Here is a 23218-nt window from a genome sequence, read left to right as displayed (position 1 = left end):
GACCTATCTACATCAAGGATAAATTAATCTGTAGAAAATTAATTTTAAAATCATAGGTTGGTAGTTCTTTCAAAAACCTACCGATTGTACAGTTTCTGTAATTTAACTTACTATAAATACACTAAAACCAACTTTTAACTAATACTATGCTTTTTTGAGAACATTACCTTGTTAAATCCAATATAAATACTTAATTAACTCTATTTCTGTCTAGTTATAAAAACGTGTTAATGTTTACCTTTTTGGCGCCGTAATTATAATATTTTTTGTTAAATGTAGCTGTTTTATTTTTTTTAATGTTTGTCCTCTATAAAAAAGCAAAAATAAAAAAAACACGATTTAAAAATAACATTTTACAGTGTTCAACATGAATGAATTAAGTGAAATAAAAATAATAATATATGACAATTTTTAATAATAGAAATCTAAACTTTTTTACCAAAAAAGTGTAAAGGGTGCGTAAGGTAAAAAAGAAATAAAGTTTAGACACTTTCCACTGCATTAATATACGCAGGTGGTGGCGTGTCGCTATGGCCTTCTATTTTATAATATTCTGGTGGCTTTGGCATGACGCCGCGCGATATTGTATTTATCACGTCATAATCTGGAGGAATGTCTTCGTCTGGCGGTGCAGTAGCGCGATGGCGTTGCCAAGCTTCTGAAATCTCAGCATAAGTCCAATAAAAAGCCGAGTTTCGCCTAGATCTTGTTGTAGTTTGTGGGGTTATTGTTGAAGAGGTTAGCGTACAGCTTGACTGGTTGCTTATGTAGCATATCACAAACAGGGAATATGACAGAAGTATGCCGCCCGGTATGAACAGCCCGTAACGAATTTCGGTGTCGGTTATTGACCCTGCTATTATAAGACCAGCGCCAATTCCAAAAGTTGTCAAAAAATGAAACCAGAGACGCTTACTTTCCTTGCAGTCGACTTTAATACATGAACATTTTCGTAACTGGTTAAATTTTGTTCGCCAATAAGATCTGTTATCTAAAAAGTTAACCATGTTTTATATTTTACATGTTTATTTTTACATGTTAAATTTAAAGCCTGTGGGAAGACAGTCTTTATATGCCTTTTTCATTTTTTTAAAATAGACAATTGGTCGTTTTTTAGGCAGTAATTACGTTTAGCAGGTAACCCTATTACTTAAAAACAATACAACAGCAGTATTACTTTATTATAAAAAGAGTGAGGCCCTGCGGAAGTGCTATAACTACTGTTACTTCAATTAACGTATTACCGAATTAAATTTATTAAAACATTTGAAATATAGAATATTTTGCAAGAATATGCCAAAGGCTAACTATAAGTAGAATAAAGAGCGCATATTATAGAAGGTATAAATATATCAAATCTATTGGTAAAAGACTGGGCTTACCTGAATCAGTCATTATTTGTTCAACCAATAAAGATATTCCAAAATTACCCGTTTCATATTTCAAAAACAAAATTATATTTTATTTTTAAATTCCTTTAAAATAGTAAATAACAATATTGCAGGTATATTTTAAGACTTTACTACATACAGTCCGGCATTTTACTAAACTTAGCCAACTTATTTTACTGTTTTTGTGCATGAAACTATTAGAAACTAAAAGTTACAAGTCAAAAATAGGCCTACTGACTTTTTGCGTTATAATCCTTTTACGTAGCATGGCAGACTAAATTTCTATTCATGAAATATTTCTTTTGTTAACGCACTATTGTGTCTCTATTATCTTTGTCATGTAAAAGTTGAAGAAATGGTTTTATTTTTTCTTATCTTTACGCTAGGTAAATAATAGCACAACTGAAAGGCAAAATATGTATTGCTAGTTTTCCAATAATTTTTGCTTATTCATCATGGATACCAATACTTTATAATGCTGGCATAACTATTAAGTTTATACTAGTACATACCTTAATTAAATGTGATATTTGCTTTTCTATTTAGGCCGCCTTAAACTTTCCGTTATCTAAAACTGGTTTTTGTAAACTGAGTTTCAGGCATGAGCGCGGGCTTAGTAAAGCCGCTGAATCAAAAACAGGTAAAACTGTTCAACCAAATCATGACGTCACTTGCTAAACAAACCCATGTACTTAATATGTAAAACATTTTCAGACAGCCAAAAGAACCTTAACGAAAACTGGATCAAAAATTGAATAAAAAAACACGAATATTCTATATCCAAGTAGGTTATGCTTATAATAATGCAATTTATTCAACAAATATGTAAGATTAGCAGTTGACACTAAAAGAAGCAGTGCGTAAATTTGAAGTTGGCGTTAGTAATTTCGGAAACGTAATTTCTTTTTACAACAATTAAACCTAAACCCAATAAATAAATATATAAAGGAACTAATAATTATGCTGATGACATAACGAAATGCATATGCTGAAATGGCGATACTAGTTAAGAGTTACAATAGTACACAGTACATTGGATGTTACAATTAAAATACTTAAATATTTTTTTTCATAGAGCTAGTTATATTAAGTTATGAATCCTTTTCTTTCCTTCGTACGTTGGTAAAGGTTTTGCAAGTGCTGCAGCACTGAATAGCAAGCGATGGCAAAACGCATTTGCCGTAAGCGCGCAGGACCTTACAAAACGAAGTCCTTAGATTGTCGCCAGTACAGGACGTAAAGTCTAAATGTAAATTAATTAAAAATGAGCTAGGTCTACTAGAACATACGAAAAATATCATTTACTTGTACATTTAACGATATTAAACGCTTTATTGTAGTTTATCTAGTCTATATCATGTGGTCTATATATTTATGTTTGCCCAATATGCCCCAAATAATACAAGCTACATGAGGTCATTCATGGGTTTAATCCCCACTGCTCTCATGGTTTATTGCCCATTAGTAAGGCGCTATAAACTCCTGCTGGGCCAATACTTAATCAGCAGCTTATGATGAGTGGGCAATTATAATATATATTTTAAACTGCCTAAGGCAACCCCAGACTGGGCGGGGTAACTGATGTTAATTTATGTTTAGGTTGTGCAGTCGACTTTCCCTCATCAAAATTGAAAATATTAAAAAAAGCTTATTTGTCACCAATTAAGCGTAGTAAACATGCTATAGTGTAAAAAATGAGCCTTAGCTGAATATGCAGCAATGCAAATTGAAATAAACACACATTGCCTAAATGTAATTTTAAAACTACATGAAATTACTAAAATAAAAAGTCTTAGATTTACCAAACTAACTTACCATAATCAGTAGCTCTACAAGGCCCTCTATTGCATTTATGAATTGATATTGGTTTGATATTAAGGTTGCAGTGAGTACTTGGTTTGCCAGATTCGGTTTCAAAACAGTTCACAGCCCTGTGCTTTATTCCACTACCGCAGTTTACAGAACACTGTAGTTGAAATTTAACATGTAAAAACTATGTGTAGACAGGTTCTTTAGGCAAATATTAATTAAGTAACAGCTGCAGACCTAGTACGGTTTTGATTTAAAAACATTAGAAAAAGCGCTTTAAGGCTAGGTTAGGACAAAGCGTTCTAGTTGTTCATCTGTTACTATGGCCACGATTGTTCTCGATTTATTAATATTTTTATAGCAAATTTTTTTTTATTTTTATGAAATTTTGTATTTTTGTTATATTACCAAAGCATTTAAAAAGTTTTAATTTTTACGTTAATATATTAAACTAAATGTAGGTAAATCTAACAGATTGATCTTTTTGATAAAATATCTATTTTACAAAAAGATATTTCTTTAAACCTTAAATGCAAATTAATTTTACAGAATCTAAAAGTGAAATCAAAAAATATATTTTAATTTATCGTGATTTTTTTAAAGCGACATGCTGAAGCCAGAACACAAATGCTATTAATTTGATTTATTTGCAATAACAACACTGGTGATCATTAACAATTACAGCATTTAGATAACCATGCTAAATTAATTAATGTTTGGCACAATTATATACCATGAGCAGCGAAGCTACAAATTTTAGGTAGTAGTTTTAAAGCAAATTAAAGGCAATGATTTGCATATCAACACTGCTAGCACAGTCTTTATATAGAGACAGAGAGGCAAATTGGTGTAAAGTTAAGGCAAATTATGGATGATGATTAGCAAAAATATGATGATATTAATATTAAAGCTACAATACATTTACCATCGACATTGAATGAGGTTAATTTTCGTGGTTTTACAACATATACAGCCCCAGCCAAAACTACAGGGCAGTTTTTATTTAATTTAACATTCATAGGCAGCTCTAACGATCTTCACAACGTACCGTTGTTTTTTTACAAGTCACTAACGTTATGCTACGTTGTGTATGTTGTTTAAAAGCCCCCTACAGCCATTACAGCAGTTAACGTGTTAAAAATAATTTAAGTACCGTGTCCCAAGACGAAGTCCTCCATTCCACGCAAGCTTTAAATGAGCAGGGCTTCGACTTTTTTGGTCGTTTGGCGACATCGCACATTCCGTCTCTGGCACAAGCTGTCCTGCGCCGTTGTATGCCACGACCGCATGTTACGTTACACTAGAAACGTTAAAAAATAAAAACATTAGTCCGGTAGTGTGGTATATCGGTCCTGGCAGCGGACTACGAGCCAAAAGGTTTTGAGTTCAAGCCGCACCAATGCCACACTATTCGCTCTTAAGCCCGGCGTTTACAGATAGCTCGAAAACACATCACAATATGACATCCGTTTTAGGGACTGTCTAAAACGCCTTACTTAAAAACCCTGCGAAATACACTCAACGAGAATCAAACCAATGACCTTACGTAGTGTATTGATACCTTTTGCCTTTAGTTATTATGTAAGAGTACTTACCGTGCTCCATCTTGAGGTCTTCCATCTTAAGCATTGTCGCAAATTACAAGTTGTATTTCTCTGTGGTAGTCTTGGTTTAGAATTGCAATGATAAGGTCTCAGCAGTTGGTCTGTTCTAGTATCTCTACATTGAACTTTTCTATGCTTAACACCGTTACCACATTGCTTTGAACACTAAAAAACAATAAAAAAATAATATTTTAATTTTGGAAGCAGTGGGGATCGATCCAACAACATCGTGCTTAACGTGCTAAAACGTCACAACCTTAAAACGGGAGCCCTACCTTAGTCCAGGCACCGTATCTCCATCCAGCACAAGGTTTAATATTACAACGTTGTACCGGTGCAGGTTTTATTAAATTTAGGCACGAGTCGGGACCGGCGCTACATTTTACATTCCGAGTTTTGGCACCAACACCGCAAGTGGTTGAACACTAAAATAATAAAATAAATGTTTAAAATACGTAACATTATAAAACAAATTTAAGTCAGAGTTAAATGATCAGTAAATTTATTTTTGAGGTCGGGGTCTGACCCCAATGAATTAAGGGTTTGTCCCCAGCTAACTCGGAGTTTAACCCCAATGGATTTTAATTTTAAGAACAACTTGTAAGAGGTTAGACCCCAACTGTTGTATGTTCAACCCCAATTTATTGGAGTTTTGACGCCACCTTAGATGGGTTTTAACACTAAAAGGTGAAAGATTTGGCCCCCAATGTATCCTGGGCTGACCCAAGGTTTTGACCCAAATGAGTAAGATTTTGACCCCTACCAATTGTTTGAAAATAAAGTCAAAGCAAACGAACAAACCTGCCCCCATACCCCAGTTATCCACTGCGGCTCTAAAGTTGTTTGGATTGTTGTACTCGAAATTGTAGTTGTATCTGGTGTTATATCTATCATAGAACTTGTCGTTGTTACGTCATAATATTCAGTTGTAGTGTTAGGTGATTGATATTGAACTGTCGTTGTCGTTATATCGATTTTTTCTATTGTTTTGTCATCGTCATAGTTTATATTACTATAACTATTATTGTTAGTATTGTGTTCCAATTCTGGTTCTATGTCAAATAAGTTGTCGTCAAAATTTTCTGAATTTAATTCGTTTTCCGAATTAAAATTGTTTGGCAACTCTGGACCTTTTTTCGAAGAGTTCGGGTTGATTTTGTTGATGACGTCACCAGGTTGGTTATTGTTGAGATCAAGTGACGTGATAGTGAGGAGGGGATCCAGCGGAAGATCAACATCCAGAAGATCTTCATCTACTTCATTGGATCTTTAATTTTTTTTAAATTTTAAAAATATTTAAAAAAAAAAAATTAAAAATATTTTTATTTACAAACCTAAAATTCCAACACGGTTGAGTGTTACATTTCTTCGTGTCACCAGGCTTCTTTGTGACGTCACACTCTTCGTCATCCTCTACGTCATAAGGGTTATTTTCTAGAAGGTTCCTTTCATCCCTACGTTCGACTATAGTAAAAGCTTCCAATGGTTCGATATCAATATATTCTGATTCGTATTCGTCGAAAAAATTGTCGTTTAGTAAATCAGGGATAAAATGACCGTTTCTTAATAAAGAACTAAATCTAAAAATAAATTTATAAAAAGTTTAAAAACACAAATTAAAAAATCTAAGAAAAAATTTAAAAAAACGTATCTTATAAAAACATTTTTTTGTATACATCTTTATCCTCGATGTAGGAAGGTCGAATGCGCAACCTGAACATAGAGTAACAACAGTTACTCCAACCCAGTCTCAAATTGTCTTTGGAAGATTGGGATATTATATAGATTATAATTGCTCATTAAACTGATCAAGTGCTGGCTCAGCAGAATTTACATCATTGATAGCGCCTTACTCAAGGGTGCTAAAGCATGAAAGCAGTAGGGATTAAACCCACAACGTTGTGTGGTGTGTTGAAAAAAAAATAAAAAAATTAAATAACATTATAAAAAAAAATTTAAAACTTAAAAATAAATAAAAATTTTTTTAAAATATTTTATTAAGTTTCGAACCTAGAAATGTCATGAGACCCTGCCGTGCCGTTGCCATCCAAAAGATCGGTTCCTTCGACCTCTATGACGTCATTAATCGCATATGTGACGCACTGAATTGAACGTTCTCGAATGCCACCACCGCATCTCGTTGAACACTAAAAAATATTTATTTTTAAAAATTTGGAAAAAAGTTAAAAAAAAAAAAAAAAAAAACTAAAATAAAATCCCTTACGTCGCCCCATTGACCCGGTCTCCATGTGGGGCATGGAATTTGTATAGCAGCGGGGCAAGCACGTGACCTTTTGGGTTTCATAAGATCGATACATTCTGTTTGGTTTAGGGCGATATCTTCATCAGCACTTATACTTCGTACACACATCACACTACGCCGTTGTCGACCTATCCCTCCACCACACGTGACAGAGCATGGCTGCCATGCTCCTTTCTGCCATCTAGCGGATGGAAAATTATTGGTTAATTTGAATTTAAAATATATTTTTTTAAATTTTGTTTTATAAAAGTAGTATGATATAATAATTATTATATTTAAATTTAGGCCGAAAGGTTTTGAGTTTGATTCGCACCATTGCCAATAATAGTCGCATTTTTATACACAATTATATATTTTTAAATAAACAAATATTTTTATAATAAAATTTTTTCTAAATTTTAAATTTTCTTACTCAGGCGGGCATTCGGGTTGATTACATATCCTGGTTTGGTCATCGGGCCTTAAATCCTTTTCACAAAAATCCTCTTCTACCAAACCATCTTTTTCCTCTTTACAAATCGCAACTGATTTTTGGACCCCTAAAAAAATTAATATAAAATTTTTTTTTTTTTTTTAATTTCATTTTTGTTTTCAAAAATTGTTTTTTAGAGCTTACCTATTCCACACGTTCTAGAACAAGCACTCCACTCTTGCAATATCCATTTAAATTTCGGTTTTTCTTTCTCAGCGAATATAGCGGTAACGTTATGCGGCATCACATATGTTATATGAATACCAGGATTTTTCTCAACAAACAAAAGCTAAAAAATTCAAAAAAAAATTGAAGACTTACCGTCATCGGTTCGATTCCCAGTGTCGACAAATTTATTTTTTATTTTTTTTATTTTATATATTAGAAGGCTTACTTTACAGTTTGATAGTAAAGTAATTATTTTTACTCAGGATTCAATTTTTAATAGTTTTTGACAGATTGAAATTTACTGGTCTTATAAATGCATATATGTTCATCAACCTTAATTTTTTTAAAAATAAAATACTGTTATTGAAGCTCTATTCGAATATTAATACAGCATGAAAGCAGCTGGAATCAAACCCAAAACCTCTAGTTTTTTTAAAAAAAAAACGCTTTAACTAAAATTTAGAAAAAATGAAATAATTTACCATAACTTCAATATCATGGGTAATTGGTCCATCAGCAGTTATGTTATCTAATGTACCATTAACTCTATGATAGGTGAAGGAACTACCAGCCAAATTAAATCTGGTGTCCCACTGAAAATAAATAAAAAAAAATTTTTGTTAAAAAAATTAAAATTAGAAATTAAATAAACAAATTGAAAAAAAGTTAAAAAAATTTTTTTTAAATAATGCTTGTAGCAGGAATTGAACTTAAAATGTATGGTATAAAAAATGTGACGTGAAATTTCAGATAAAACAGTATAGCATTAATTGATTTTTACATACTTGTATCATATAGCCCCCATTTAAATAATAAACACTTTCATTTTTCGAGCTTCGAAGAGCCAGAAAATTTTTTGAAGATTTTTCTTCCCATATTTGGATTGAACTAGCACCCATTGGCAATAAACCTACTTTTACGTATTCTAAAAATTTAAAAAGGTTAGATTAGTATTTTTTGTATTTTTTTATCCTCGATATGGGAGGGTCGACTTTATCTAAACATAGAGTAACATCAGTTGCCCCAACCAAGTCTCGAGTTACCTTTAGCAGTTTGGGATATTATAGATTATAATTGCCCAATAATTGAGCTGCTGCTAATTAGGTGTTAGCTTAGCAGAAGTTTATACCATTTTTAGCCCCTTTGCCAAAGACACCGTACCATGGAGGCAATTGGAATCGAACCCAGGACCATTTATAATAAAGTCGTATGTTCTCTAATCACTACAAGACACTGTAAGCTTTTTTGACTAAGTTTTAGTATATTTAAAAACGTAATTTCATTTAAAAACGTCAATTAAAAACGTAAAAATTTTGGTATGTTTAAAACTATGAATTTCCGTTGCCATTTTTTGTTCTGTACCAATAACAAAAATAAATAAAGATATTTGAGAGCTAAATTTTTTGTTTACCGTCCCCCTGTTTTATTTTAAACATCTCGTCGACTTTCGTGCATCCAGTGCCATCACCTCTACATTTACCACAAATATCATTCCTTGCAGGGGAATCTATTTGAAGATCGCAACCCAACCTCTAAAAAAATTTAATTTTCTGATCAATTTTTTTGAATCAATTGTAGTTTACGGTCCTCTAAAAACAATTAGGACCATAAAAGTAATGAGATAGGTGTGAGGTCGACTTCACGACCTAAACATAGAGTAATATCAGTTACCCCAACCCAGATTCGAGTTGTCTTTTTTAGAATATTATTGATTATATATAGATTCTAGTTGCCCGCTTACTATAAACTGCTGCTTAAGTGCTCGCATAGCAGGAGTTTATACCCATTTATAGTGCTTAACTCAAGAGCGCTACAGCATAAGAGCAGTGGGAAACGAACCCAGTTAATTTGAGAACCGTAAAGTTCACAAGATCTTTACATTATTTTAAAAAATTAAAGACCAACATTTAAAATCTAGTTAAGATTTAAAGCCCTTTAAAATTTTAAAACAATATTTAAATACCTTGCAAATTCCGTCAACACAAATATCGTTAGAAAGAGAAAAACATTTCGTTCCATCGACGACTTTGTCCGACAACCTGTCCGCAAATGGGGTCTTCCCCTCTTTCGTATAACAATGTAGCTCGCACGGGTAAACTAAATAACGTAAATTATTAAAATCTATTTTAAATTCGTAATTGAAAATTTAAAAAAAGGAAAAAAGGATAAATATATATTTGTATATTAAAAAAATTCCATAAAATTGTCAAAAAAAAATTAAAAAAAAACTAAATAAATAAAGAAAAAATAAAATATTTTTAAGGAATTAAAAAAAATAAAAATTACTTTAAAAAAATGATTGAATATTACATTTTTTTTAAAAGTTAGAAATGATTACCTTGGCTGTTAACAGGGTACCAAGTATATGTTTTATTTCTGTAAGGAATTTTATTAAATGCAGCACATTGTTCCGCTCTAAATGTCATTGAACTGTTCGTTTGAGGACAAACCTAAAAAAAAAAAAAAAAATTTATAAAATTTTTTAAATTTATTTGAAAAAAATGTTGTCTCCTTTTTGAGTCACCCAAACAGCATAAACCCCAGTATTTTACCCCTATTTAAAAAAAATACCCATTTATTGCAGGTTTTATATCTTCTTCTTTCACCCAGACAGTATTTACCCCCATTTTTAGGGGGCGGGTGGTCACAGAACCGGGCCGAATTTGTGACCCCGACCCCACAGGTGCGGGAGCAGGTACTCCACTTACTCCAGGAGCCCCAGGAACCGTCTACAGCAGTAGGGCGACGCCCAGCGGTAGTGCAAGCACCCCCAAAACACCGCTGAAAAAAATTCAAAAAAATAAAAAAAATTCAAAATTTTTTTGTAAATTATGTCAATATTATATAATAAAAACTATCCATTTTTAACCAATCAACGTAAGACTGGGTTATGGTAACAAAAGTTACCCTATATTTAGGCAGTAAAATCGTCCTTCTTAAATTAAGAAAAATTTAATAAAACAATACATTTTAATTAAATTACTTTTCCATTTCCACACTTGGTTCCCTCTACTGCTGAATGTAATCTAGACCTACAAGTTCCACCACTAAGGCACCATAAACGATTACAAATGTTCTGTAATAAACAATTTAAAAATTATTAAATAAAAAAAACTATTTATTTCATAGCTTCTTAAAAAAAATTAGTATTAGTAAGAGTGTGCTGTTGTGAGCTATCTGTAACCGTTATGCATAATGTGGCATTGAAGCGGCTTGAACCCGAAACCTTTAATAATGAAAATAATGTGGCATTGAAGCGGCTTGAACCCGAAACCTTTCGGCTCGTAACTCAATGCCATGACCGGTATACCACACTACCAGACTTCGCCAATAAATTATACTATAAGCAAATTTCTGTTGTTAACCTATTACGATAAACATTTTAATAGTAAGCCAAATAATTAAAAATATTTCAAAAAATACCTTAAGTATAACAAAATATTTAAAAAAATATAGCGCCAAATTTTTCAAAATTCCCTAAAAGAGAAAGGTATTTGATATTTTTATCAGGTAAAAATGTGCGGTTTGGAACGTGTCTGAGCTATCCCTAAACACCGTACTTGAGGGCAAATAGTGTGGCATTGGTGCGGCTCGAACCTGAAACCTTTTGGATCGTAATCGGATGCCATAACCAGTATACTACACTAAAAATGCGCTACTAAATAACTACAAGCAAATTTTTGTTGTGACCATATTACGAGAAGTAATATAATAGTAACTAGCTAATGATTAAAAATATTTTAAAAAATACCTTGAGTATACCAAAAAAAAATTAAAAAATAAAATTAAAAAAAAAAGAATTTAAAAACTTACGTCTATCCCCTTACAGTGTCTAGATTTTGGCCCAAACATTAATCTACATTGGTGATCAGCGTTATATAAGATACCAGGTAGTTCTAAAGTTTTGTTGAATTTGGGGCGGTCTAGTGACGGCTTATCCATTAAACAATGCCCCCAGTTCCGACTAAAATTAAAAAAAATTTAAAAATAAAAAAAATTTAATTTTTCAGATTTTTGCTAAAATTAATTTTCGATAAAAATTTTTTTTTAATTTTTTTTTACTCTAAAAATCTTGTTATATATCTTCTGCTGCACGAACTCCAGCGCATGGGTAAATTGTTTGAGGTAAGGTGGGGCGCCATCACGTTAGGGGATTTTTCGTTGGGTTCACAACTGTTTAGTTGACCGTCATGATGCATGGCAAAACTTAAAAAAAAAAAAAATTTTTACTTAAAATTTTTTTCTTAATTAAAATTTTTTTTTAATTTAAAAAATATTTTGTTCTAAAAAAACAGGGTGAGTGACTGACTTGTGACCGAGCTCATGAGCCACGGTGAAGGCCAGTGACAAGCCGGTGTCCTGATTCACGTTACAACTCCTGTGCGACTGGCACATTCCTGCCACATGGGCAAGCCCCAATGTTTCACAACTCTTGTTCGAATTACTGCAAATATTTTGTCTAAAAAAAAAAATTTTAATTTAAAAATTTTTTTTTTTTCTAAATTATTAAATTACATTTTTTTCTTTAAATATTATAAGTAATAAATTAAATTTATTTTTAATTAATTTAGCCAAAAGCCCCCTTATAAATTATGAATATTGTCTAGTCTACTTGATATGTATTCCACGAATTTTTCATTAATATTTAATACCAAATTACTTCAAAGCAAATTGATTTAAGCTCTGAAAAAAAAAAAAATAAAAAATAAAAAATTTAGACCGTGAAGTCGACCTTCCCACATCAAAGATAAATAAATATAAAAAATTGAATTAAACAAATTAGCTATTACCTAGTTATTAATACTGCAACGTCATGATGATTAGCATCGTGGTCGCTTTTTGGGTTCATTCTTTTTGCCCATCTACAGAAGCTGTCCAAGGTTTTTTCAGCATGTTGTGTTATTTTTAAACCAGGCTAAAAAAATAATATTATAAATAAAAAAAATATAAATTTTTTTTGACGTGTTTTTAAGCTATCTGTAAACGCCGGGCTCAAAGGAAAACAGTGTGGCATTGGTGCGGCTCGAACCCAAAATATTATGGCTATAAATGATTTTTTTTAAAATCATGAAGCAATACTAGAGTAGTGCGCTAACCAATTTTATTTATTTAGGCTTATAAAGAAAGTTTAAAAACGCATTGGCAACATATCGCAACAGTATATTAATTAGCCTAATTTGGAATAATGATATTTACCCCATAATTAAGGTAATAAGATTAAATTTTGAATATCAAGTTTAAAATAAGCAAACGTAAATAACTTAACCTAAAGAGAAACATTTAATAGAGAACTGATAAAATTTTTGATAAGCAAAAAAGGAAACCGTAATAAAGTTTAATCTTCGTGGAAAAATCGTAAAAAGACATAAAATGGAAATAATAAAACTCAAACCAGCAAAAAATTAAAAACTAGTATAATATCGTCTTGCCAAATAACGATATTAAGTAAACAAAAAAGATAAAATTTTCTCGCGTATAAGTATCTATTATTATTACCAAAATAAAACAAAAGTTCAAAATTTTATAAAATTTACCAATACACATACCAAGAGCTTTTGTATGTGCAGCCATGTGCTACTAATTGTTCTATTAACCTAACCGCTAATAAGTCTTGAGTTTCAAGTATTTTAAAAGAATAAAACTGAGTAATTTTCAAGTTTGTACCTGCCCGGGTTTTATAGCAAGTGTTCGCCACAAAAGTTGGTTTAAAATTTTGGTTAAACCACAGACTAGACTGAAGGTTTAACTATAGCTTAAACGATAGCGTTTTGAAATAGATTTTTTCTTTAATATTGAAAAATTTAGATTTAATTTCTATGTAATAGGTATCTTTTTAAAACTTAAATTTAAACTTTGCGTTTTAAAACCTAGAAAAATATTTATTTTAAAACAATTTTATTTAAATTTTGATTCAATTTTACAAAACATGATATATATTATAAAAAAATTAATTTATTAGTAATTTATTTCCTAAAATACTTTATTAATGTTAAAAAGTTTATGCCACTTTACCACAATTTTTTACATTAAAATTACTTACGATAGTTATTTATATAAACAACCTTGCCAAAAACCTATAAATAATAATAAAATACTTATAGATAAGAAATTATACAATAGCCCACCCAAGAAATCAACTCATTCATCTTAATAGCTATATAACGTACAACACATACAAATAAAAATAAACTTAATTTTTTTATAGATTTAAAGACATAAATCAAAATAAAATTTTGGGCATTATAAAGTTAAGTACATTAGGTAAAGACCATTAAGCCGGAAAACGCATAAAGATATAGGAAAACCTGTAGATTAGAACTGACTGAATTTTATAAAATACTTGATAAGATAATGCTCTAGTTAAAAACTATTTTTTGTAATGTGTTTTAAACTCTCGTTATGTATATAAAGATCTAAGGATTTGGGGCCCGTTGGTCTTATGTTCGATTCCCAGTGGTGGTAGAAATATAAAATTAAAAAAATTAATTAAAAAATAGAAAATAATTTAGTTTTTACGCATTAAATTTTTAGCTAACTAAAATTACGCATTTTTAACCTAAGGGTCAATGGTTCGATTCCCAGTACCACCAGTTAAAAAAAAAATTTTTAACAATAAAATAATCTAAAAATTGATAATTTTTTATTAAATTAAATAACCTTACCTCCTCCCCTTCCAGTATTATTAATCTTGTTAGTTTAACATGAAGAGAATTTCCTATAGACACATCGTGGAATAATTCATAAACCTATATATAAAAATAGAATATTTCATAAACTTAAATAATATTGTTAAAATAAAAATAATTTAAAAAAAATAAATAATTACAAAAACTAAATTGGTAACAAATTACATATTTTAACTTTCTTAAACTTAAAAAATTTTGCAAACAAATATTTGTAATAATCTGTTAATATTAGTTTTTTAATTTTTATTAAGAAAAAGGTGTGGCTATGTGTGTAAGCTATCTGTTAACACTAGATGTAAGGTCGGTTAATGTGGTTTTGGCGGGACTCGAACCTAAGACCCTGCAGACCGTAACACAGAATTATTGGCAGTAAGCCAAGTATTCGTAAAGTCAAATTTTACTTAAAGAGTTTTTAGCTATTTTAAGTTTTAAATAAAGGGTTTAATATTTGTATATACTTTTATCCTTAATGTAAATATGACGATTTTAAACATAGAGTAACATCGGTTACCCTGACCCAGTCTTAAGTTGCCTTTAGCAATTTTAAAGAATATTAACCAAAAAGGCAGTATAATTAATATGCAAACTAAAGTTGCACTCAGCAGAAGTTTATACAGTTTGTGGATACTTACTTAAGGTCGCTATAGTATGGAAGCAGCAGGAATTAAACCCAGTAACCCCGAATCAGATATATTTTTACTTACCATGTTAATAATAGTGAGGACATATTTTTCCACTTCGCCCTTATAATATTTTTCATAATATTCCACCATTTCTCTATCAACTACAACAAGCATTTCGATCCAATGTTCTAAGCTTAAAGAACGCCGTTTTCTGTCGAAATTTGACCCCGAGTCCTTCTTGCGATGTTGGCGGCTTTCCCATCGCGCTCTACCCGCCAATTCTTTGCGATATCGACGGCGTGTGTCTAAAAAAATATAAAAATGCAAAAAAAAATAAAAAAAATTTTCAAATTTTTTTAAATTAACTAAAAAGTTTTTTTTTTCAAATATTTAAATTAAAAAAAAAAGTTGACTTTTATTAAAAAATATAAAATTATTTTTTTATTTACCTTTTACGCCGCAAAAAGAATGATCTTCTTGTTTATTTTCCTTATTAAATTTCCTATTATTTAATCCAACGTCAATCCGATTACCTATATAAATAGAGATCGGTAATTTAACAATTTCCCATTTTGACCGCAATTTACCCTAAGTAAATCTAATTATAAAAACGTTTATTATAAAATATAAAGTCTATAGAAAATTGCAAAATATTGATTTTTGGAAGTAACTTTGTTTAAATATTTTAAATAACGTACCATTTTATTTTTATATATGTTAGATTAAATATAACGTCTTACAGAAATTTTTTTTTAAACTCTAAAGTTTAAATAAAGTGGCCTTGATTAAGGCGCTATAAACGGTAAAAACTACTGCCAAGCCAACACTTAATCAGTAGCTTAATTATCGGGCAATTATAATAAATATATCCCAAACTGCCAAAGTCAACCTGAGACTGGGTCGGGGTAACTGATGTTACTTTATGTTTAGGTCGTGAAGTCGACCTTTCCACATCGAGAATAAATAAATCAATAAAAACAACAGTAACCCGAAATTGAGTCAACCATTTTAATACAAACAATAATCAGTAAACACAAAAACATGTGTAATTCTTATAGTCTAGCTTATTAAAAAAATAAAACATATTCCCTCGAAAAATGGATTATTTTTCATGTCAATTACATGTGAACCGTATAATATATGAAACCCAATTTAAATAGCTTTAAACCCACCCTAATTAAATCCTACGCAAAATTTTATCATTTTAAAGAAATTTTAAACCCCTATTCGTTTAAGATTTTAGGTTTTAAATTGATGAATAATAGAAAAGGCTAGCAGTCATACTAAATGTTACGTAATGCAATATCTAGCAACTATGTTAATTTTACATGTGCAAATTTAAAGAATAATTATGAAAGATTTTGAAGCTAAATAAAATTTTAAGTTTTTAAAATGAAAATTGGAGTTATGTTTTCTACTATTACAAGGTTATAAATATTAAGAAATTTCAGAAACTAATTTTTTGCCTTTATTCTTAATGTGGAAAGGTTGACTTCGCGACTTAATAAAAAGTAATATTTTTTACCCCGACCCAGTCATTTATAGTGGTCTGTAGCAATGTTAAATGTTATTATTTAAAATTTTATATATTTAAACTGCCGATTGTTTTTTTAACAGAAGTTTGTATTATTTATAGCGCTTGCTTAAAGGCACAATTTTAAGAAAGCAGTAGGGATTGAACCAACGACCCTGCGTTGTAAAGCCAAGTGTTCTAACCATATTCAAAACAACGATGTATTTAAAATTGACCTCATTACGTTGAGGATAAATTTAAACAATATATAACAATAACTTGCCTTCGTTTTGTCGGGCACGCAAAGAATTTTCCACTTCTGGCAGCCGGCTGTTCGTGGTTTCGTCGTCCGGCTGATCTAAGACTATTTTCCGACTGACGTCACGTTTATAAATTTTGTGCGGTTTTATCTGCTCATTGTCTTGGGTTTTGAGATCGTTTCGGTGAGGTTCGATCAAATAGTCGCCGTCATTTAAACGAATCAACCCAGTCTAAGAAATAAATATTGTTTAAAAATCCTAAACAAAAAAACTGTTTTTTATATATTCATTTATCCTTAATGTGGAAAGGTCGAAAGCGCGACTTAAACGTAGAGTAACAACAGTTACCATAACCCAGTCTCGAGTTGCCATTGACAGTTTGGAATATTATTGATTGTAATTGCGCGATAATAGTCTGCTGATTAGTGCTGGCTTAGCAAAGTTCATACCGTTTATAGCGTCTTACTTAAGGGCACTACAACATGAGAGCAGTGGGAATCGAACCATAGACACCATGTAGTGTAGCAAGTGTTCTTTCTGGCCACTACACCATGCTGCCGGTTTTAAATTTTTTTTAAATAATTTTTTTTAATTACAAAAAAAAATTCTTAAAAAAATATTGCTATATATATTGAAACCATTAAGATAACGTTGTTTAAACAGATTAAATATTATTAAAAAGAATTTATAAATTGTGGTAAATGTTAGACAAAGATTGTAAATAGCAGCCTAACCCAACAAGACAAAGGGTAAATATTTCGAAGCCTAAGCCAGTTATGTCTACATTTAAAATCAAATAAAACTAAAAATAACTCGATCTGTCGTCGATGCTATGCTTAATGGATTAAAATTGCAACATTAATAACGTTTAAATAATGTATTTTCTTTGATGTATACTCATGTTAATTAATTCATATCTTGTCATAGAGTAAATATAGAATACAAAACTATCCTGAAATATATTCCTTAAAATTATGGAATTTTTTTGTTAATAAAATACTAAAAACTAAATTTATTGCCTTATTGTTTTTTTAATTTTAAAGTGTTATGTTACAGGGTTTTGCAATTTCGTAAGTGATGTATATATCGCGTTAGTATGATTGACAATAAATTACAAACTGGCTTAGAACTTTTAAACAATGTCTGTGGCACTTACAATTAATTTTTTTAAAATACTGGAGAATGATTTACATATAAAAACAGGTTACCATATTTTTGTGTGACGTAGAAAGTACCAAATAGCGTAGTGAATGTATACAAGCTAGTACTTTCTACGTCATTACAAACAGGGCTTCTCTTTTCTTTTTTTTAATTAATTTTAATTTTTTTTAAAAAACTTAAAAAGTAAGTGAAATTATTTAAAGTTAAAATTATTTTTGTGTTCAGTGACACCAACTTTATTAATTTTTGAATATAAAAATATCGCTAATATATGACTTGAAGCATACGATACAAAAATGTATGTTAAGAATGGGTTGGGCAATCTCAAAATCGCTGAAACTATAGCAATTTTAAATTATATTTGAATCAAAAATGGTATCCTACGTTGGTGGCCTATGCAATTGAATTAAAACAATTACAACACTTAAAGTGCTTGATAATCAATTTAATAACACAACAATTAAAAACTCTATTATCTGATGACATTCAAAATTTCGACCGCCGCCAAGTCAACATGGAAATCCAGTATCTAAATCGACTTAACCAGTTCCAATTGAATTAAAACTCGGTGAACATGACGTCATATTTTATATTCCCATCGGAGCATGCAGTTTCTTTAATGCCGAGCCATAAGCTGGCTTCCACAGTGGCTTAAAATTGGACTAGACTTGCTTGTGCGCTACGGAATATGGAAATATTGGATTAGTTATATAAAACGTAAAAACTTGGGTTATGTAAAAGTTTGCGGACTCTGTACAATCTTATTACCTTTACGGTCCTCGCCAAATTTCTCGTTACTTTTACGGTTCTTTTAGTTATATATTTACATACTCTAACTTTATGTTTTGTAACAGATTTTTAATATTTTATAATTGCGAAAGTTAAGATATATTGTTCTTGTTACTTTTACAGTTCACACATCTTATTACTTTTACGGTCCTAGTCATTTTTGGAGAACCGTAAACTACAACTGATCCAAAAATTTAATAAAGATTCAATAAACCTATAAAGATATTTAAGTAAGGTATTGGATCGTTCGAGTATACATTCCACATTTTTTTAGGAATAAAGTTAAAACCGCTTATGTAAACAACACGAAGTTTATGGTTTTCATCAAACAAAAGCCAAAAGTCACTAGACCGTGAATCACGTGACGTACCACTACATGGATTGTAATCTTTTGATATGTATACACGAGAGCTAGTTTCTTGAATGCAAAAATGTTTGCTATTTTTGGCATTTAAAAGCTTAGTGTTTTAAATGTCCAATCAAACATGCTTATAGGCTACAGAATGATGCTTTTAACATGCTTTAGTATGAGTCAATTTTTGGGTTTCCTTTACACTTTACAAGATTTTCGACAATTTGTGAATAAAGTTCATATTACTTTGTGTTTTTTGTTGCCAATTTGACCCTATATCCTATGTTTTTTTTTTAATTTTAATAATAGACTTATTTCTAAACAATATTTTTTAAATTTAAAATATCCATAAAAAATTAAATTTAACAAAATACTTAAAATTGTTGCAATAAAAATGCACAATTTTACCCAAAAAATTTTGATTGGTTTAATTTCTATTTAAATAATATAATAATTACCCAAAAAATTCAGCCTAGCGTAATCTAATTTGGTTAAGTAGGTTCAGATAACATCATTGAGTGTTGAATTAGCCAATTAGTATTATCAACTTTTATCTGCATGCGCTATCTTTTTAAGCGCTTAAAATTATATTTCAACTTGCAGTACGGCTTATTTAACCGCTTGCAGGCTTTAACGTGTAGGCTGATAGCTAAAGGTAATAAGTTAGATTTGAATGTCGTTTTGACTCGGTTTAAATGGCCCATATCAAAGCCTATTGTCTATCTTGAAATGCTGGCACCGTTAGAAAAATAAATAAAATCGTACTTGAAATAAAAATGAGTAGGTTAATAAATAGGCTGGAATTTCAGGCAAAAATGATTAATTTCGTTATTTCAACCATAACACCACTTGAATTTCAAACTCAGTAGATTAAATATTTGAGTAATAACTAAACCACAATTAAATGATTTTACATTTTTAAGATATTTATAGCTTCGGATAATAGCGCAAAATACGTACTCAAAATGAGTCAAAAAACTTAAAAAATTAGGCGTTACAAACAGGTTAAAAGGTCAAAAATTGGCATACCAATATTGTAATACCCTTATCCAAATTTTTTTTGCCAGTATATTAAACATCCAAAAGTTTATTACGCAAAAACGCGCGGCCACGAAACGAAGGGCGTCCACAAAAATTTTGCAAGCAAATATTTGGAATGGTGTAAAAGTACGTAGAATAATAAAATTAAGCAAATGTTAAAGAGTAAAAATGTGGAGCGAATATTCCATTGTAAATACGCGCGAAAAGGTCACGGATCTAATAGGCTTGTTTCGCACTTGTAGGTATACCAAATACTAGGTAAATGATTCCACTAATGTGTATTACATGATGTATTACAAGCCTAAGTTAACGCTTAGTAGTACATGTGTATTAATATAAAACAAATTGTAAAAATCTATTTTAAATAGAAACAAAAAATGTTAACACGAAAAAAATTTTAAATTCAAAAAAATTTTTAAAATTTGCTAAAACTTTTTTAATTATAATTTTAAGTGTATATTACTAATATATAAATCTGACGCATTCCTTAAGAGATTAAACTTAAACTAATCTAAACAAATTATACGACATCAATGAATATTTTAAACACAGATTTTGCAAATCTGATTTATTTTATATTTCTGTTTACATAAATATTAAAATAAGCTGCATAGGTAGTATATTGAACTTGTATTGTTATGATACAATATAGGCGATAATGCAGACAAACCTAACCTATAGTTCGGCTTTTACATTAATGCATTTACTATGTTTTGACTAAAAACAGGAAGGTCAACTTTCTTAAGATTAGTAATTTTAGACTTTAGAATTTAAAAAATTGAGCAAAAGCGTCTGCATATTTGTGCAAAAGTTTAAAGGCAGATTTTTTTAAAACAAGACTATTTTTATATAGCACAAAAGGCTACTTCAACTTTTTTTAATTTTAAAATACATTGGATTGATTTAAGTAAGGTTATATCAATAAATATTATAAACCTAGTGTAAATTATACTGAATTTGATATATTAAATGTATTGGCTCTTTTTGAATTTGATATATTAAATGTATTGGCTCTTTTTAGCAACTTTTTAAAATTTGTTTGACTATTTCGTTTTCGACCAAAAAAATTGGTGTTTTTATTCTTTAAAATATTACCACAAAAATTCATAATTTTATGTTTTTTAGAAGTTGTTAAATCGCCGTATAAGAAGGTGTAAACTCAGGGCTGCGGTTTTAGATAAAAATAACCGCATCGCTTAGGCCTCCAAATATATATATAGACCAAGATTGCTAAGCTAAGTGTGCGAAAAAACGATCAACCACTTATCCATTGTGATGAAAACTACGTAAACATTTATTTAATTAATTTTTGGTGGGGAATTCCAGGGGCTGAGAGTATAAATTTATCTTAAAAGTTTTAAAAACCTGAACTTGAAACCAAAAATTTGCGCGCAAAAATCTCAGGTTACAAAACGCAGTGTTGTCAACAAATTACGAACGAATTTTTAAGATTTTTGTGGTTTTTCGGAGTGTGAGAAATGACATTGGTCATTTGTTAGCGACAAGTAATCAAGATTAAAGTAAAAAAACGCGTGGGAAAATTAACTTTTACATTTAATTAAAAATTACTTGAAATTTAAAACTCAAAACATCAACCCACTTACCAAACCATCGCAAGTGGACAACGCGACTTTTGACCCAGAGTGACCCGTCACATGACCCCGAAAGTGGCATCGCCATTGGCTACCAGGTTTGATTGACGACCGGGTGGGTGGTGCTTCTGATTTAACTTGAGGACTTAGCCTTTCGACTAAAAAATCACTTTTCAGTAGATTGGTGTTCTCCGTTAAGTTTAAATGCAATAATTTTCCAGCAACCTTAAGGCTATAATAGATGAACTTTGAATTCTCAATAATGTCCCTTTTTGTCCTTGTCCCATGTTTCTCATTGTCATTAATCACGTACTTCAGTTTATTGGACAGAAATTCGCCATCCGCGGTAACCCGTATAGGGTGCGTGACGTCATAATTAGTAATGTCTTTATCGCTGTCAAGTCGACTGAATGCATTTTTGATATTCTCCCTCTTGCCTAAAATAAACAAAAAAGTAATTTATTGCATCCCTAGACAGATTGTAAACTTGAAAATACACAATGTACACAAGGTTATTACTAATGACATATTTACTTTAGAAAACAATCATTCATATCAGTTTATTGCCCTAAATGTTTGCTAAAACTATGTAAAAATTTAATAATACTGTTCCAAGAGTTTACCTTAGAAGATAAAAATTATTAATATCTTACCTATGTTAGTTAAACTCTTATAAGCTTCTTTTATTCCCAATTTGTTATCAGAAATCTGAGCCTGGTTGTTTAAATAATGGGCAAAGGTTAGCTGTGCGCCGAAGAAAATCAAGACCGCGAACAGTAATTGCCGTCGGCCGAGTTTAGGAGACCGAATTCCCGGCAAAAACCGCAGGCTGTCTGAGTTTTTCAACATTGAAATTTGAAGCTTATATCAAATATCAAAAATTGTCGATTTTATATCCAAGATTTTCGGCCTGATAACTTTCCGTTGGGTAAATTATCCTTTAGGTATATATGTATATACCTATGGTATTAAGAATTAGCCACCACTTTTTAAAGCCTTTTGAAGTAATTTTACTGTTTTGTCTGGTTACGTATTTAACCAGGTGGCTATGCTATTATCTCCGCCACGCCGGTAAGGCTAGCATCTAAAAACAGTAAATTGCTACTATGTATTCCACCAATTTCCGCTTTTCCCTAAAAATCGTTCTTTACAAAGGCACTTTTTGTTAAACTATCGTTCATTGGTAGCTCTCATGATCTAATCCTTAGATTGCAACTTAAGGCCGGTCTCAGTTACGTTCTTAGCATTACAGGTTACAAGTCTGTTAATCCAGCATCTATAATCTCGTATTGAGCTTATTAAAACGCTATCGATTAGAAATAAGCGTGCCTTTAATGTTTTCTAGGCGTAGATTGTCAGACTGGTAGTGCGCTAAGCCTAATACACTTTTTCGCCGCTCTGTAAACAAAAAACCTCTCTCGTCTGGAAATTTTTGATTACAGAAAAAGGGAGATTCTCTCGTTTTTCGTGACCGCGCAACTTTCTCTTTTAGCG

At 30.7% G+C, this 23218-nt stretch overlaps 2 protein-coding genes across 2 annotated transcripts; both read right to left on the bottom strand.

The window, feature by feature from the left end:
- Window positions 1-275: 275 nt before the first annotated feature.
- On the bottom strand, window positions 276-1858 carry LOC145753050 (uncharacterized). Its single transcript, XM_082569434.1, has 2 exons — window positions 1383-1858; window positions 276-991 (listed from the first exon to the last, which is right to left on the bottom strand). The coding sequence occupies exons 1-2, from the start codon at window positions 1393-1395 to the stop codon at window positions 483-485; spliced, it is 522 nt and encodes a 173-aa protein (XP_082425560.1). The 5' UTR covers window positions 1396-1858; the 3' UTR covers window positions 276-482.
- A 328-nt stretch (window positions 1859-2186) lies between these two features.
- LOC145752026 (A disintegrin and metalloproteinase with thrombospondin motifs 12-like) lies at window positions 2187-23071 on the bottom strand. The gene is made up of 28 exons (XM_082568211.1): window positions 22378-23071; window positions 21737-22161; window positions 16813-17020; window positions 15466-15549; window positions 15098-15321; window positions 14370-14453; window positions 12498-12622; window positions 12017-12166; window positions 11770-11913; window positions 11521-11671; window positions 10691-10783; window positions 10279-10488; window positions 10046-10157; window positions 9671-9804; window positions 9119-9239; window positions 8493-8632; window positions 8190-8300; window positions 7684-7828; window positions 7480-7606; window positions 7029-7248; window positions 6815-6951; window positions 6139-6384; window positions 5606-6071; window positions 5080-5229; window positions 4796-4969; window positions 4354-4500; window positions 3207-3357; window positions 2187-2634 (listed from the first exon to the last, which is right to left on the bottom strand). The coding sequence occupies exons 1-28, from the start codon at window positions 22571-22573 to the stop codon at window positions 2483-2485; spliced, it is 4827 nt and encodes a 1608-aa protein (XP_082424337.1). The 5' UTR covers window positions 22574-23071; the 3' UTR covers window positions 2187-2482.
- Between the last annotated feature and the right edge of the window lie 147 nt (window positions 23072-23218).

Source organism: Corella eumyota, chromosome 5 (assembly GCF_963082875.1).
Source record: "Corella eumyota chromosome 5, kaCorEumy4.1, whole genome shotgun sequence".
Taxonomy (NCBI): domain Eukaryota; kingdom Metazoa; phylum Chordata; class Ascidiacea; order Phlebobranchia; family Corellidae; genus Corella; species Corella eumyota.
The sequence above is the reverse complement of the archived record's forward strand: the minus strand, read 5'-3'. Positions and strand labels throughout refer to the sequence as shown.

What these genes read in the sequence shown, in the direction of transcription:
- LOC145752026 (XM_082568211.1), bottom strand. Translation starts at nt 22,573, where the DNA reads ATGTTGAAAAACTCAGACAGCCTGCGGTTTTTGCCGGGAATTCGGTCT. An exon ending in TTCTTTTTGCGGCGTAAAAG is followed by an intron (nt 15,322 to 15,465) that starts GTAAATAAAAAA and finishes ATATTTTTTTAG; the next exon opens with ACACACGCCGTCGATATCGC. An exon ending in GACACTGTAAGGGGATAGAC is followed by an intron (nt 10,784 to 11,520) that starts GTAAGTTTTTAA and finishes TGTTTATTACAG; the next exon opens with AACATTTGTAATCGTTTATG.